Here is an 18,075-nt window from a genome sequence, read left to right on the forward strand (position 1 = left end):
CGCTCCAAAAAGGACTGCGGAAGCTCGCCGTCAGCACGCGCTCAGCAGTAGCGCACACGGATATGGCCGCCGGTGAATACTCCCTATAGGCTCATGCGCTTGTGTCTTTACTTGCACTGTAAGCATTTGGGAGCTAAATATTTTTTTTTAATGATCGGTTGGAGAGTATAATAACGAGACCTTTCAGTTGCCCATAAATAGGTGCATAATCGGTATACTTGCATTCCAGGACCAGAATAAAATGAAACCCTCACGAAAATGGACATATTGAACATTCTGTCCCACTCTTTAGAGGTATTGTTCAGCTGCAAATGAAAACACAAGCCGTTATGGTTTTTGTCTGTGTGTTTTTTGTTCCTGCTCCATCTTTTTTTGGTGCCTAATTTCCGAAAAATTAACCTGGTATTAGCAGTTGCATGCGGTGCAGCTTCCAGCATAAAGATGGTACCATGGTCATAGTGATACATGTGGCATGAAGCGTCAGACCGTTTATGGCCACTGGGACGAGCAACTTGCTATTGGTCCCACACCTCTCTTTTCTTGTCCACCATAATAAACCTAAACTATTAAAGCGCATTCGCCAGGTTGGCTGTGCAAGCATTTTCGGCTTGCAGAGCTAGAAAAATGTTGACAATGAGGATAATGAAGGCGTCAGCGCCACCCTCAAAGTTTTCCTTAACGTTCGGAATCAGCAGTTTTGCGGACTCCCACGAGCTGCTGCAATGACGCATAAAAACAGTTTTTCTTGTTTTTTTTAGATTACCTTAAGTTTTATCTAAACGAGAAGCCCGGATGCCAATCACGAGGGAAATATATATAGTAACATTACGTAATTTCCCGAGAAATGCCCCACCCCTATTTCTAACCTAATTTGCTTTTTTTTTCTTCTTTTTTTTAAGACACCGAAATACACTTGTAGTATTTGCAGGTGCCTGGCCAATGGTGACCTCGGCAGAAATGGTGTTACTTGGCCATAGAGGGAGATAAGCGAACATTGGTGACTGGGATGATTTTTTTTCAAGCTTCATCGCATATTGAAAGTTAGCCTACTCTATTTTCACCCGATTTGCTTTCGATTTTAGGTGGCCCATCTCTTGTAATACTACGGTATGTCTATTTATTACAACCCGGTTCATTAGATGCCATTGATTCTATAATGTCCATAAAGCAAGTGCATCAAGGGCTGGAAAGTTTGACAAGCTGCTGCAGTATTACTTCAAGAATTAACGAAAGCCCTCATTCACATATTCTCATATCTTACGGGTTTTACACCTCGTCACATCGTTCAATTGCCCGTTAAACAAAATGAGAACTCCCATCATCTAAAACATAAAATAGTGCTATTTTTTCAGTAAATATCTTGTCAGCAACATTAATCCGTCGTTTGAAAATTTTCGTGAATATAAAAAGTGCCAAGAACTAAAAGTGTAGTTAAGCCTATCATATATAATCGAGAAAATATTCGTGCTGGAAATTTGTGATTTTAGGAAGCTGTATAAAAAGAAGTAAAAATTTTTTTTAAAGCCCTTGTTCACTTCTGGTCATATCTTCCTAACGAGACAGCATCATAAACTCGTGTTATCTATAATGGTCTTTTCACGAAATGGGAACTAGTGGAGCAAGTGAGAGTTTGCGCCTCCCTATTCGCAATGCTATAATCAACCTAAAACAAGACAAAACAAGTTATAGCAGAGGAAAGAGAATTGTATTACCTCTCAAATAAAACAGTTAACTGAAGAAATTATTCAGAATGAGACGAATAGCAAGCGGTCCGAGAGCACTTAAATTGCGGAATGCGAATTTTCTCAAGGGATTTTACAATACTTTTAGAAATATTCCGGGAGGACTGCGACCTTCCACTGGACGAGGAGCTGACCTGCGCCATCTGCCGTGCTTTGCTGCGAGTACCGGTGGAGTGCCGCTGCCGTCACGTCTTCTGCAAGGGCTGCATCACGATGTGGCTGAGCACAAACAGCACCTGTCCCCTGTGCCGGGTGTCTGTGCAGGCTGCCTCCCTCGTGCCCGCCCATCCACTTATCCGGAACATGGTAGGAAATGTCAAGGTGTGTGCCGAGTCATTATCTTAGTTCTATATTGAATTTAATAAAGAAACCGTGCCATAAACTATTAGTGGTTAGATTAAGCATGTTGCATACATAAGGCAATTTGATCAATTTGTTTTGTAAACAATGCGTCAGTTTCGTGGAGAAGGCCGCCATGTTTGAAGGGTCGGTGTCATAGTCTGCATCGCCTCTCCATGTATCGTTCACATATCTGCCAGTGCCCCTGGCAGCACGGTGGCGCATCTCCGACCATCTCTTGCGTGCACTCGCCACTTGGCTCATTCAGTCTGCTTCAGCCTTCAGCTTCCTAATTTCCCACCCGCGTTTCGAGACGACGGAGCCTTCGACATCGCCGACGTCATTAATGGAATCCTATGTTTCGACTCACTATTGGCGACGAGATGTTTTGGTGGCGCCACCTCGCGGGCACCCTCCTGTGACGCAGCTGGTAGAATGCATGCAGACCATGTGCTATGTCGAAGCACGGAGTTGCCATGTTAGTTCGCATCTATGCAGATTAAAACTGTTTATTTATGCAAAAAAAAAAAGAAGCCTGGAGCTTCACATTATTACATAACAGCTTGTGCGGCGTGCGTCGGGGCTATCTATCCACAGCCTCTCTGACTCTTGTTTTTTTCGGCTCTGTGGAGGCTGCTTTAGAAAAAGGTTTTGCATTCACCAGAGCAAATGATGTGCTGTCTTCTTAGCTGTGCATGCAAAGCGCCGCACACTTGTTTTAGCTTAATTGAGTTTGCCGATACCGACGCTTCTATCCAAGCCTGACTCGACAGTTGCTGCCGAGCAAATGCTCGCCAGCAACTGACGCTTAGCTCTTCCCGAGTCGAATTCGTGGCATAAAAAGTTTGTCACATCGCGTCCTCCGCTCGAAAAAAAAGCAGAAATTTTCATAAATTATTAAATTGTCGGCCATGGCCCGGCAAGTTCAGGAGGTTGATTAATCTGTTCTATCGCATTTCTACAAAGAATTGTTTACAAATTTAAAATCGCTCACTGAGCAGCGCATCACGCATTATGCGCATTTGGGTCTGCAAAAATGAAACATAAAAATGGTGGTAATTCCAGTGATGGGATTGCTGCGCTAATTGCGCCAAACTGCGCCAAGAGGCGAACCCTGTTACATCCTGCTACATTTTGCCAAAATATGGGTAATCTGCGCCAAGCCTGCGCCAAAAGACCAATTTTGGTCGTCTTTCAAAACTGAAACTAAACTGAGTACCGTAATTGAGCATGCATGAGCTAGGTAGCGCAAACGGCCGCCCAGCAGAAAGTACCCTGTATCAATCGTCCATCCGGTCTTGCATAGTTTTTCTCGCCACCTCTCGTTTCACGCTCTCGTCGTTCGTTTGTCTCGTCTCGCGTCTTTTTAAAAACTATTTCAACGATAGACGTGGGCGTGTGTTGACGCTTCAGTGCTTCAGTCGTCGTACAAAGCGCTCCAAGCACATATTTGACCCTGACTCGCGATGTCTTTTTTTGACCTGACTCGATCAGGTTTTTTGTTTTTTTTCGGTGTGTTTAGCTTGTACCTCGCCTGCTGGCCGGTCAAGCACTTGCCGCTGGACTTTTTTTTTGTCGTATGCTGGACAATTACATTTTGCATACAATTTTAGGAACCAGTTGGCGACGGGGTGGAGTGGCATGGTGTATGTTTCGATCGAACAGCCATCTACGCTCGCGCGACGAAGTACGTGCAAATGCAAACTGCCGAAGTTGCCCTCATGTGCATGCGAACATGACTGCACGACAGAGGCACCAGTCGGGACGCTTGCAACCCATTTTTTTATGTTTGCTTACTTTTGACGAAAATCTGGCACGTCGGGAACCAGTAAAACGGTGGCAAGCGGTTTTTCGGAATTGCTCGGCAACGGCCACAGCACTGGTCACTTGTGGGATGTCTCAATGTTTCTTTGGAGACTTTGAAAGTGGTAATTCATTACTAGCCAAAGGCAAAGCGAGGCTTGCAGCAGCCTTGTAGAAAGTTTTGAAAAGCAAAAAGAAAAGCGCCCGGTAGTTTTAATGCACCTTTGTCTTGTATACAATTTCGCATTGCAGTGCAGTAGTTACGTGTTTCATCAGTCGGAGATAGCTTCCATTTATTATATTATATAGCTACTGTAGTGAACCTAATGCTGTGATATCTACTAATAAGCTGGTCATTTTCAAATAAATTTTAATATGTGCAGTTTCGTTCTAATTTATCTATAAAGGCACATATATATGCATAATTTAACTGAAGCATTGCGAAATGTGTCATGTCATTGGCATTTCAGCTACATGTTGAAAGACTCCCAGGTGGCCGAACTTGATCATATTTGTCTATTGCGGCGAGCGAAGTGTCCTTCGTTCGTCCAGCACTTAAAACAAATATGTTTATTTTTCTAAGAATATCTGCTCCAAAAGCCACTTTTGCTGCTCCGAAACACTGTTTTGGCTGCTCCAAAAGCAACTTTTGTTGCTCCAAAACACTGTTTTACCTGCTCCAAAGGCGATTTTTGCTGCTCCAAAACCCCGTATTGGCTGCTCCAAAAGGTGCTCCAAAACACCTTGGGCCAATCACATCACTAATTCATAGCAGGTGTATTCCTCATTTTCTAAGACGCTAAAGTGTCACCAACTTATTAGATTCAAGACTTCGATCGCGAGGGGGTCTCGCACGTTCCGCGTCAACCGGGTGAATAAGCAGTAGTTAAGTTGAAACGACTCCGCAAGCCAGCCACAGCTTCTTCCTGCCAGTTATTTTGAGGAAATGTTCGTCTACTGGTTTACAAAATTAAAAAAAAAGGGAACTTGGAACTAATAAAAGACCAGCACTCACAAAACACATTGGGAGCAACAGGATACACGGAGTCGCTTTCACTGAAGTCTTTACTACACCCGCGAGAGGTTCTTGAATTTCGCTTTCCTATTTTCAATTTAATGAGGCATTCTTTCCTCAGTTTTATTTTGCCCCGAATTATAATAAAAAAATACACGCTATTGACCGTTGTATATGTATTGGGATAAAGCGTTGCAAATATTAATTTTTTATTTCAAGATACTGTTAACCCCTCTCGGGGTCATTACAGGAGAAGGTAAAAAAAAAATGAACGGTAATAAACAACAGCAGCAAAACAAGAACACCGCATACATTACAGGAGAGTGTAAAAATGTACAGAAATAAACAGCAGCAGGAAAACGAGAAACACCGCATCAACAAGTATAATTTGCAATGATATTACAAAGACAACATTATTAAACTAGCAAACGGCATGCACCACTAAATATTAACAATGAACAAACTAGTTCTGCAAGCGCTTCAAATTATTTAAAAACTCTGTAGGGGAACTTGAGTTTACAATTTAATGCGCTAGAAGGTTCCATTCATCTATTGTTTTAGGAAAGAGAGAACAGTGAAATACATAACTCTACTTTGAAAAGGCTGGATTATTTTAGAATGGCTATTTCTTAGAATGCGAGTTATACGGGGTTTAAAATACAGGGTGTATTCAATGTTAAAAAAACCATGATGCATTATAAAAATATACTTTAGTCTTCATTCCTGCGACGCTCGGAAAGTGGTATAAGGTCAAGCTGTTTCAACATGCCAGTGACAGAGTCGGTTCGTCTATATCTGGATAGTATATATCGAGCTGAAAGTCTTTGTACGTTCTCTAATTTTTGAATGTGATTTTTCTGATGGGGGTCCTATATTACATTTGCGTACTCTAATACTGGTCGTAAGACTGTTTTGTAGACCATAAGCTTGGCACTCATATCTAGAATTCCTTTTCAAGTATCCTGATGTACGCTTAGCAGAACAGCAGATGTTGTAAACGTGGCTCCCCCATTTTAAGTTATTTTCAATTCTTACATCCAAATATTTATAGCTATTCACTTCTCTTAAAGGAGACCCGCTAACTGTGTATACATAAGGTAGAAAATTTTTCTTTTTTGATATCCTTAGAAGTACAGTTTTGTCAATATTAATTACCATCCCCTATTCTTGGCACCATGACCCAATTTTCTGTAGAGTGCTGTCCAGATTAGTTTGATCCTGATGAAATTCTATTTTCATATAATTTCAGCAAAGAAGCTGATGAAAATTATATTTTCATCAGCTTCTTTGAACTGGGTTAAAGAACAGCACACCATCATCCAAACGCTTCGACTCCTCAGCGCTAAAAGTGTTTGTTGGCAAGACTGCGCGCGTGCCACGTGCGGTTTCGAGCTTTGGTAAAATGTCTTCGTGCAAATATCACTTCACCAAATAAACACAATGCGTGAAACGCTTTGCCGCGCGTTATCCAAACATCGCATGAAGCGAGCTGACGAATCCTAGATTTGTGCGGCCTGTCCCCGTCTGTCCTACCCGTGACGTCACGAACGATGATGATGATAGCTAGAGAAGCGTCCCCTGTAGCTCGCACACACCGCCAATAGGAGCAAGAAGCAGGTTAGAAGGCGTGAAGATGAGAGCAGCGGCGTAGTGCGTAGCTTGCGAGAATGGCGAGCATGTATATGAGCCTATAGAATATGAGCGTTCATCAGTGTTATTACGTTCACGTGGTTCAAGAATGTGACATGGCTTCTCTGGGCAGGTATGGGGCAGGTGATGGATGGATGGATGGATGGTAATGGCTCTACCCTTTGTAACGGGCGGCAGCTTGCGCCACCTAGCCTAACGTTTCGTCATCCCTTGTTTTTTTTTTTTGTTTTTTTAAAGATATGTATAACTTTTCTTCTAACACAATTCCCCCCCCCCCCCCTCTCTAGAGTGTTCCCATTGCTTATTTTTATCTGTATTTTCACCCCTCCCTAGATACTGCACTTTTTTCCCCTATCCATTCGTCCATCTGTGTGTGCAAATCTCAGTGACCCCTCCAAATCCGTAGTCATCTCCGCCCCCCAAGAGGGTGGGACGAAGCGCCGTCACCTTAAAATGACATGTTCTATAGTTTCCCTTTCGCGGTTGCATACGTCGCATAGTGTCTATTTCCTGCAATTCAGCCCTATATGTTTTCGTTCTTAACACCCCAGTTCTAGCTTCAAACAGCAATGAGCTCCCCAGTGAATTATCAAACAACTGTTTCTTCTTTATTTCTTGCTTTTGTGCCCTGTATATTGCTAAAGCTGATTTCCCCTGCATTCTCTCTACCCATTTCCTCTCAGTTTCCTTTACTCCATTTTCTACTAATATGATCGGCCCCATCTCGTTAAATGTATTTAAATCTCGGCTTGCGGGTTCGGTTTGTCCACTTAGTATTTAGAGTTTTTGGGGGTATACGGTAGGGAGCCGCGAGCCGAAGAGTCGCATGCGGCTCACGATTCGCAGCTTGGCCACCCCTGATGTAGACTTTTTATATGTAGATACTTGTACACTTTCCGTTCCCACCGCGTATCCTCAATTCAGCTAGTCTTTGTTCAATGTTTACTTTACTGATCGCTTCGGGACTCCCTCATTTGGTGTATTCTCATGTGCCCCCAATGCCAACCTACCCACAGTCCTTTGCTATACCTCTATCCTGCCTGGATTTCTCACCTCATACTCAATACCGCATTCCCAAATGTCATTCCTGGCACAATGACTCCTTTCTATACACCCCTAACGACTTCGTATCTATTATAGTTCCAGAGTGCCTTGTGTTTCATAATACCTGAATCCCGTTTCCCCTTTTTTATTACAATATGTTCATGTCCTGATCACATGCTTTCTTCCCTCATTTAACTATACTCCAAGATATTTGTACTTTTCTACGTGTTCTGTCACTGTGTCCTGTATTTTCAGGGGTTCCCCCTTCTCGTAGTTGAAAACTATTATACCTGACTTACCCCTACTGGAATTTAGGCCTAAACTGACCCCTTCCCTGCTGCAAATCCTGATCAGTTCCTGTAGTTTGTCACGAGTTTCTGATACAAATACAATGCTGTCTGCATACATTAACCCTGGCAATACCTGAATTACTTTATGTCCTTCCTCCATGTAAGTCAGGTCAAAACCTAGGTTGCACTACTCTGATCTTTTTTTCCATCTCCCTGAGGTGAATCATCAGAATTCCATCAGGGTTGACTTAATTTGTTTGCCGAAGAGGCGACTACGTCTACGAAGCAAACGAACAAGCTGATTATGCTTCGGCGACGAAAGAAGCGCTTATACTCGTTTTCATCACAAGAACTGCAGTACAGAAAAACATTGATATTTTTTTATTATTATTATTTGGTTTAAATCCCGCTTTTTTAATTATTTGGTTTAAATAAAATAACACGAAGTTACTAGACTGTCTCTTATAAATTTTAATGTTTATAAAATATGCACTGCTTAAAATAACTGTTTAAAAAATATATTTTTAGCGCATATTTCGGAAGATGGAAGAAAACCGATAAGAATACTTTTACTGTATTATGACTCTAAGAGTTGTTTGTACAAAGATAAGCAAACGGCTGATAAGTTATAAAGTGCTTTTTTTCTTCTTGCAGTGATGTGATTGCTTTGCCACTTGTGCCAAATTGCGCCAAGGGGCTAACCCTGCTACATCCTGCAACATTTTGCCAAAATATGGGTAATCTGCGCCAAGTCTGCGCAAAAAAAAAATAATAATAATAATAATGTCAGTCGCCTTTCAAAACCGAAATTAAACTGAGTACCGTAATTGAGCATGCGTGTGTTATCTGGCGCAAGCTACCGCCCGACACAAAGTACCCTGCGTCAATTGTCCATCCCGTCTTGCATGGTTTTGCCACCGTCTCACGTTTCGCGCTCTCGTCGTGCATGTCGCGCCTTTTTTTTTTTAATATTTTCAACGATAGACGGTGGGTGTGTGCGGCGGCTCCGACACTAGCCTGCCGGGTACCAGCCACGCGGCCGTGCTGTGAAATGAAACCACGTTTTTGCGCGGCGGGGGTTACTTTTTGAGCTGAAGCACTCACTCCTGAAAGCAACGGCTTGGGGAAACTATATTTGGTCCCTCCCTTCCAGTCACCGTGGTCGCGCGACGTCGGGTCTTGCCGTCCCCATGTCGCTGCAGATATGGCGCTTTCTAAAATGAAACTAAGTACCGCCGCATGTTCATCAACATTGCTGTTCTTGTTTAAATTCTACGTTACTACAAAAATCCCTCTAACTCTAAGACTGCTGTGTCAAAGTATTGATTACCTAGGTTTCTCTCGGTGGGCTTTCTTCCAAGAGGGACCCCGGTACGTGAAGAGTCTATTGCGAAAGAAAGTTGCTGAAGAGAAGTGAGCCAAAACAAAGACGGCAATGTCTGCACACTGAACGCGCACAGCGCGCTTGTTTGTCTCGAGTTTAGTCGTTGCAGAAAGCTAGAACTTTTTGACCTTGGCTTGCGATGTGTTGCAACGATGCGCTCAGATTCTCGTGTGTGTGTGTGTGTGCGTGTGTGTTTGTGTGCGTGCGTGCGTGTGCGTGTGCTTGTTTAGCTTGTACCGTGTTCGCCGGCCTGTCACCCGCGCCGCTGGACTGTTTTTTGTCGTATTCTCGACAGTTACATTTTGCAGACAATTTTGGTAATCATTTGGTGACGGTGCAGAGTGGCATGGTTTCAGTTTTGATCCAACAGCCGTTGTCTCCGCTCGCGCGACGACGCACGCGCAACTGCAAGCCTGCTGAAGTTTCCTTCACGTGCATGCGAACATGATTGAACGACAGAGGCACCAGCCGGGACGCTTGCAATCCATTGTTTTACGTTTGCTTACTTTTGACGAAAATCTGGCATGTCGGGAACCAGTAAAACGGTGGCAGGCGGTTTTTCGGAATTGCTCGGCAATGCCTACACCCACTGTACGCTTGTTTGTGGGATGTCTTTACAGTAAAAACACAAACAGCAAGTTCCTTCACAACGCGTCACATCAGAACGCAACATAACACAAAGTGCCCTTCGTTTGAACAGCACTTAAGACGAATATTTTTGTTTTCCTAAGAATATATGCTCCGAAAGCCACTTTTGCTGCTCCGAAATACTGTCTTAGCTGCTCCAAGAGCCACTTTTGCTGCTCCAAAACGATATTTTGGTTGCTCCAAAGACCACATTTGCTGCTCCAAAACATTATTCTGGCTGCTCCGAAAGGTGCTCCAAAATGGCTTAGGCCAATCACATCACCGTTCTTCTCATTCACGTCTTTTTTTTTTTTTTTGTACGTTTAAACATGAATGCGCGGATTGCGGGTCAGATGCGGATATAAAATATGCGGATGCGGACCTGATGAGGATACAATAAGTTAAGAATATTGCAGACGCGGTTCGGGTACTCATACAAAGTCCGCGGATGCGGATGATCAAACTTTTTCCGTGCAGGGCTTTAGTGAAATCATCTGGCATCGCATCGCCGGCTTCTTTTTCCTGGTCTCTTTAAAGCCTCGTCGTCCTTCCGGCCACAGGTGAAGTGTCGCAGTCCTGGGTGCAGTGCCAGAGTTGCCGCGAGCGTTTACACGACGCACCTGGGCGTGTGCGAGTTCAAAGAGGTGCCGTGCCCTCACGACCCGTGCCAGCACCGCTGCCCTCGCCGCACCCTCGAGGACCACGTCAAGACGTGCCCGCACCGGATGTTGACCTGCGAACTGGGCTGTGGCGCGGAAATGTCTGCGGGCCAGCTGAAGAATCACAGCTGTATGCTGAAGCTCCGACTTCGAGGCAAGCAACTCTGTTTACACTGCAGGGACTCAAACCGTAGCCTAAATCAAAAACTGCTGAGGAGCGTTTTTTTTTTTTTGTAATTGTAATTGGAATGGAGTTTATAATGGGGTTTTAACAGATTGTTCCAATACATCTGATAACAATTGAGGAGTTTCAGCGAGTATAGGGGGCGCTCCGATTGATCCAACATGACGGACAAGAGGGGGATAGATTTGCGACGCCCCTAGACCGGTAGCGTATAAATAAAACAAAGCGTGTCGTTCTCTGTTTGTTGCCGTGTGCAAGACGATCATCGTTTCAACCAAGACCTACCGCGGTGCTACAGATGAAGTGTTCAAGCCAGTCGAAGGCAAGAAATCTTGCCATATTCAAGATATGTGTGCAAGTGTTCGACGTGAGCTCTCACGCTGGTGCAGCTGTCATCAAGTTGAACCGAATGTACGCGGGTCCAAAGAAAGGTACATATCAACAATGTTCGCGCGTTGAACTATGACGCATACTTTATCTAAAACTAAACTTATCGGTCTGCGGCTACACACATTTTTGTTGACGTTGCTTAGGTGATGTAACCATTCAGGTGTCGCATTAAAAGGTGTTTCGAACTCTTCGGTTGTTCTAGTTAAAACTTAATTGTGCTAAAAAGCGGTTGGATGGAAAGTATGACAACTACAGCATACTAGGGACGATTGAGGTCTTTATCCTGCGTTCCGTGTATCGAAACATCAGTACCCTTGGTGTTATATTGCGATCAGCTTGTCGCCGATCGTCCTGTTTTTACACATAATGTAAACAAGCCCCGGAAGCGCCAATCTCATTTCGATGTGCTTGTGCACCCTACAAGCCTCGTTTTGGCTCTTGTGGAGAGCTTTATTGTAATATCAATAGTCTCATCGGTCATTCGAATTGTATGTGCCACGGTGATATCTGCTGTGTGTGATCTGCTGACAAACAAGTCTGTATTAAATGCGAAAAAAATGAACGTAAAGCTTCGTTAACTGTTTTCTTTTTTACAGAACAGGGCAAAGCTTCTAAAACAAGAGCAACCTAAGCTGATATTTGAGTGTGCTCAAGAATGAATGGCAAAAGGTGCTTATGCTATGTGGTAGATGTACGCAGTTGATTTTCCGTTTGCCTCTGTATTGTAAATTGGAAGATATGTATCAGCAGAAGACACGTGTCCTTTTTAAATGTATTTATTAGGGCAAAATGAGGTTTTCATACACAACCGAAGAGTTCGCAACACCATTTAATGCGAGGCCTCAACGGTTGCATCATCTAAGCAACGTCAATGAAAATGTTTGCAGCCGCAGACCGATAAATTTAGGTTTAGATAAGTATGCGTCATAGTTTCAGCCTCAAACTCGCAACATTGTTGATATGTACCTTTTTTGATGACAACTGCACCAATGTGAGAGAGCCCTCGTCGTCGAACACTTGCACACATATCTTGACTATGGTATGGCAAGATTTCTTGCTTGAAGTGAAGATCATCTCGCTACGACTAGCTACGACCACCCACCGCAGCGATGCAGGCGTCGAACGGGCGCAACGCAGTCAGTCGCCGTCACCCGACGCCGCTCGTTTGGCATTCACGGCTTTCCGCCCCGATGCTGCGTTTGTACTTGGCACCGAGTGTTATTTTCTGTGCCTGTGTGTGCTCAGTGGCTGGATATGGGCCTCGAGAGCAGTTCTTCAGGCTCAATAGTGTTCGACGAAGAACTTCTGAAGAAAATGCAACCCAGGAAAAAAAAAGCATGAAGACGCAACGCACCAGCTTGGCGGACTATGCACTGGGCGCGGAAATCGGGCCCTGCGGATTATACACCAAATGCAAACTATCTAAACAAAACAAAAACATTTTTAGGCTCAAATTGGCTTCTGCGGACTATACGCCTAGACACTGGTGCCGGTTATTATGCATTGAATATTCACTGCTGTTTGTTGTGGCTTGAGGCTGCCTTCCCGTAATGATGCGGAGGGGTCCACTGAACCTTGAAATAAAGCTGTTTAAGCACATCTAGATGCAATGTCCCTTGTAGCCAGATGGTCAGGGAAAAGGTGTGCTGTTGCCTAATTTGCCAACAGCACACCAACGGTCACGATCAAAACTCACAGTTTTCCACCACAATATGTTTTGCCGTATAATCACGAATTTGGTCCATTAAATATCTTGAGGCTGTAGCCTATAGCACATCCATTCTGGATCTGCAAAGCTTATGCTGTAGACATGCACCATCACATGAGCATGTTTCTTATCAATCTTAAACGTAAAACGCTAGTTATGCAACAAAATTTCCATATCACATTTTTAGCAAATTGGATGGTCCCACCCGTCACAATGTTAGCTTTGGAAGTAAACCAATTCACAATACCACCAGTGGCATAAATCGTGCCAAGCATTAGTGCCGCATGTGGCACAAAAATGTCCTAACCAGGGAAGCAAACTTAATCGAGTGTGTTGATTAAAGCACTTAAGTACAGGAGAAATTACCAATCAGAAGGTCACCCGAAAGGGAAGTTTTCTCTCTGAACGAATATGACTTTTTATTGGGCGTACCGCAATGTAAGGCCGAAGTCATTCACTCCGTGATCGGTACAGAAGCATTTGCTTAGCAGTCGGTCGTGGGTGCTAGAAACAACAACAAAAACAAAGGTGGATTAGAAACGCGATAGATTCGCCTTTGCACGGAGTACTTACACTCAAAATCGTGTCAACATAAAGCAACTATGGCCCACCTTGCTAGCAGCAATCTTAAAATTTATCCGTGTAGTCGCACCCGTGCACCAACCGAAAGCGTTGCTGCAAGCCCCTCCGCCGTCAGCTTGGAGTCGCTGTTGAGTTTGAAGAACCGCTCTATGAGGTCCATATCCAGTCACTGAGCACATACATAAGCACGGGAAATAATACTCGGTTCCAACAAGCGAAGAACCCGGGACGGAAAGCCCTGAATGCCAAACGACCTGCGACGGCGACTGACTGCGTAGTACACAGGTAGCGCTCCTTCGACGCCTGCATCGCTGCGGCGGGTGGTCGTACCTAGTCGTAGCAGACCGTGTCACCTCTGTTGCTCCTACGGGAACATTAGAGCCGCGCAATATTCTTGCTGCCGAAGTTTATAAGCCTACGTTCGCGGCCAACGCATTAAAACAAAGCCAACGCCCAGCGAACCTATCCCCCTCGTTCTCTTTCGGCAACCGGCCGCCAGGGTGGTGACACCGTCGCTGAAACTCCTCAATACCAGATAATGACACACTACGGAGTTTTTAGTGGATCGTTTCAATCACTCCGGAGATATCAAAACAGTCTACTAAAACTCCTTTTTTTTTTTTACATGAACCGTAACCGGAGCCTGAACCGTTAAAATAAACTGAAGGGTAGCTTTTGTAGACCGTTTTTCTCCCTCCGCTGCTCTCTCTGCAACGGAGAGCCCGCTATAGCGCATGCTTGTCTGCAAAGTTCCGTATCTAGTAGCTGGTTGCGGAGAGCGTTGCGTGGCGGCTAAAACGACATAGGAAAACTTCCTATGAAATGGGTTTGCCACAGTGTTCAGGAACGACACCTGAAGCCTCGAAACAGGATCTGGATACATACTCAGTTCACTCTTAAAGGGATTGTCCAAAGATAACCTGAAGTTACTGAGTTTTTGCGCTGGTGACGTAGAGAGAGCCCACATATAGTCAGATGTGATATTTTTCTGATCAAAAGACGCCCCAATATTTGTGAAATCAATTATTAACATCAATACAAAACTTCACGCCAAGTTTCGCTATGCAGGGCTGGTCGTATCGTGACGCCACATCAGGCATGCACTCTTTGAAAAAAAGGTATCGATAGTCCTTCCTAAGGGGAGGGACGGTCTTGTAACCTATGTTCCTTTAGAAAGGGAGAAACTTTCGTCCCTGAAGCAGGGGATCAACTAGTTCTTCCGTCGCCTGCACCTTATTATGGCGGACCTCAATCGAGGAAATCGAGCTCAGTGAGTACGTCTATGGTACGGGACGAGAGGAGCTGCAAATAAAAGCGTAACACGAGCTTTGCGCGAAGTGTGTTTATTTCCGAAGCCAGATTCCCCCCGCAGGTACAGAAACTTCCGTTTCGAAAGCAGTTACTCAGTCTTCTCGTCGACAGCACTGCGATGTTAAACAGGGACAACCGATACCCAGCCTAGTCATAAAAAGTTAAAACGATTTTGTGCCCAGCGTGACCGCAGATCTGTCTGGCGATTGGAGCGCGTGACATGTCACGTGCGAGATAAATGGTTGATTGTAGGAGAATCCTTGCAGGCTTGCGCGCGCTCCGTCCGGTAGGTTTTATCAGATCGAATGCTAGCTGTGGTGTATTCTAGTACACCACAGCTAGCGAAGGGCAATGGCTCTAGACGAAGGCTAGCTACGGTCACGTGATGTGGTGAGAGTAAGAAGGAAAATGCGAAAGAGGCGAGGCGTCAAGGGAGCATGGCTTGTGGAGGCTACGCGGCTGACGTCATGCCCTCTCCTACCCTTCTATTCTCCATGCCTGCAATCCAAAGACGGCCATCCCCCAGTGTACGTGGCGCTGCTGGCACTGCTCCGGAACATCGCTGTTTCTAGCGGCTTCGTTTGCTCATTTGATAAAATTAGTGATAAAAACGTCAATGCAACCGAAACGTTCTGCACGTTTAGACTGGAAGACGGAAATACAGGCGGCCTTCGCTGCCGCTGAAGCTCAATCAACTCAACAGCTATTTATTAAACAACGTGCGCGACCTGCTGGAAAAACGAAACCGAAAGACGATGAGTCGGGAGGGTGAAAGCTTTCTGCCGTCTGCCTGGAGAAGGAGAAAAACGTTTCGTTCCTCCACTTGTGTCCGCTTGGGGGCGCGTCGGTAGAAGGGAGGAAGACGCGCCGTTGCTACTTTTTTCCTTCATTTTTTCTTAGAGTGTGCTCCGCGGTTTGTGATCCATAACCCTCCCGCGCCCGGGATCCCATCTTTTTTTTTTCTCTTCCTCCGATCTCGCACGAAAACAAAAATTCTAAGCCCGCGCTCCTGTCCTCGGCGCTCGCGCACCTAACTCACATACACGGGAACGGACAACACCATAACCGTTGAAGGACAAAAGTAGTTATTGAATTCTGTGACACTACCCCTTATTTCAAAAAATATTCACGCAGGAATATTAAAAAAAAAAAAAATCACAAAATTCAATGCGCACTATCTCTTCACGTTTTACCACTGCTATTCCTCAAGCACGTCCTGAAACAATGCAATCAGTAACAGTAATTTACCCCAACCATTCAAAATATATTCATAATCCACATAAAAAGAAACAGTTTGAACTCTGCTAAAGAACTAACTCACTCTACAGCTTTCTCAGTACACACTAATTCTAGACCAAACAGAAGACACTTCACTTAGGTACCCACACAGATTCGAATGTATCAAAAATCACTTCGTGACCCAGCTATCGAGAAACTCCGATTCGCTTTTCAAATGTCTTTGCGTAACACATCAGCAATCCGAAAGTTTGACAAGCAACGATAACACTCAGTTTTGCAATACCATAACAAAAATTCACGAACTTACGAAAGCGAAAACAAAAAAAATATTTTCCGAGTAATTAGCACAACCGGTTACGAGAGAACCCAGTCTTAATCTTTCGATGAGATATGCAATTCACTGATTACTCATCTAACCTCCAAGCCTTGGCCTTCTGTCTTCCCCGCTTACTGTGACTCTCAACCAGATCTCAGAATTAAAGGTAAACTTCGCATGATCTCTCCCATTCCAGATGATCCAGATTTTCACGTTAGCATAGCACGTGCTCTGTCTTTTGGATGAACTTTCCACTGCATGGCGGTCTCTGACCGGCGAGCGGTCTCGTCGCCTGATGACCGTTTTTTTGCGCTGCCTGAGCAACATTCTTTGCGCGTTTGACTTACATTTCAAACGAAGCTCACGCTTAATTTTTTTATCCATAGATTCATGCATTCATGCTTCCCTCTCCTAGCACTCGTTGTGCTTTTCTTAGGATTTCTATCTACAACCACGGGGTGCACCTCAGTGTCCCCTGGGTTCGTCAGTCCTGAAGCTTCAGCTTCCGTAGTCGATCTGGGATAGAATTCTTAATCTCCAAAGGACGCATCCGCGCCTCTCATCTGCCCACCAATCTTTACCTATGGATTGAAACCGTTGACACTTGTCGGCACCAAAGCGTCCCTCCTTTGGGAGCTTTCACTTTGTGCTGTGAAAACCTCAAATGCCTTATCAGCACTTTTTTGTAGGTCCTCCTCAGCTTTCAGAAGTGCTATCATCTCTTCCAGGCGATTGAACTCCGCCTGAAGACGAGCCGATTCTATCGCACTCTCCTCCCTCCACTGATGTGCCGATGCAGATGCAAGAAATAACTGCTCGTTGTCTTGGAGCTTGTCACACGATCTGACAAATCGTTTGACGCCCGCCTGGAGTCCGGGCCAGTAAAACTCGCTGACGATACGGAGTGCGGTTTTCTCTGCCCCTTAGTGTCCAGCCGGAATGCCGTCATGAGCCATACAAAGCACTCCGTCTCGTAAGTTCCTAGGGAGCACCAACTGGCAGAATTCCCGCTCTGATGTCCGAAAAACTCGGTGCAACAGTCCCCGGTGCATGACAAACTCTTCTGTGTCCTCCGAGTTTCTGCAGTTGGCTATCTTTCCGACACGGTCGAAGAGCCCCTTTAGACTGCTGTCTTCTTTTTGTAGTGTCGCAAGTTCCTCGGGTTTCGCAGGTGCACCTTCAATTATGGGCACTTTCAGCGGGGTTGCGTTCTTTGCCGCCTGTCTCTGGGACCTTGTTACCATGGCTGCGGTGGCACGAATCTCTACATCTTGCTTCCCATCGTGAGGCAATCCTACTTCAGTTTTCTCCGCTCTATACCAGCCAGCTTCCGGTTCGCTCTCAGCGTGCACGTTAAGGGGTTACCCAAAATCAGGTCATATAAAGGGTTCTCCATACACTGAGCCGCGAGGTTCCCACTGTAGAAAGGAGTCTCAACATGCACCCTGGCCTCAGGCAAGACCCTCGCAGTCCCGTCCACCAAGTACACGAGACTCGACGTTCCGGTCAGTTTGTCGTCTGGTACGAGGCTTCGGCGCACTACGACAGTGTTGCAGCCTGTGTCACGCAAAACAGTGACAGCTTCTCCGTGTAGTTTTCCGGCAGCTACAGGCATGTCCCCCATCAGGCGAGAAGTCCCGGACACTGCGTTTACCACTGGCACCTTGGTGCCGTCCCTTAGCTCGACATAGCCACCTTTCACATGACCGGATACTGCGTCCAGCTCGTCCCTGCTTGCTTGAACACAGGAAACTTGAGATTTTCCGTCCCGATTCCAACATTGACTGGACGT

At 45.1% G+C, this 18,075-nt stretch overlaps 1 protein-coding gene across 1 annotated transcript; it reads left to right on the forward strand.

The window, feature by feature from the left end:
- Window positions 1–1,885: 1,885 nt before the first annotated feature.
- LOC115328676 (RING finger protein 151-like) lies at window positions 1,886–17,019 on the forward strand. The gene is made up of 3 exons (XM_042294855.1): window positions 1,886–2,063; window positions 10,455–10,707; window positions 17,012–17,019. The coding sequence occupies exons 1-3, from the start codon at window positions 1,956–1,958 to the stop codon at window positions 17,017–17,019; spliced, it is 369 nt and encodes a 122-aa protein (XP_042150789.1). The 5' UTR covers window positions 1,886–1,955.
- The last annotated feature ends 1,056 nt before the right edge of the window (window positions 17,020–18,075 follow it).

This window comes from Ixodes scapularis, unplaced genomic scaffold (genome assembly GCF_016920785.2).
Source record: "Ixodes scapularis isolate PalLabHiFi unplaced genomic scaffold, ASM1692078v2 PGA_scaffold6__148_contigs__length_123643588, whole genome shotgun sequence".
In the NCBI taxonomy this organism is placed as follows: Eukaryota; Metazoa; Arthropoda; class Arachnida; order Ixodida; family Ixodidae; genus Ixodes; species Ixodes scapularis.

Bases quoted from the DNA above. Each gene is read 5' to 3' on its own strand.
- LOC115328676 (XM_042294855.1), top strand. From the start codon at position 1,956: ATGTGGCTGAGCACAAACAGCACCTGTCCCCTGTGCCGGGTGTCTGTG. The intron at 2,064-10,454 runs GTGTGTGCCGAG...TTCCGGCCACAG, and splicing joins ACATGGTAGGAAATGTCAAG to GTGAAGTGTCGCAGTCCTGG.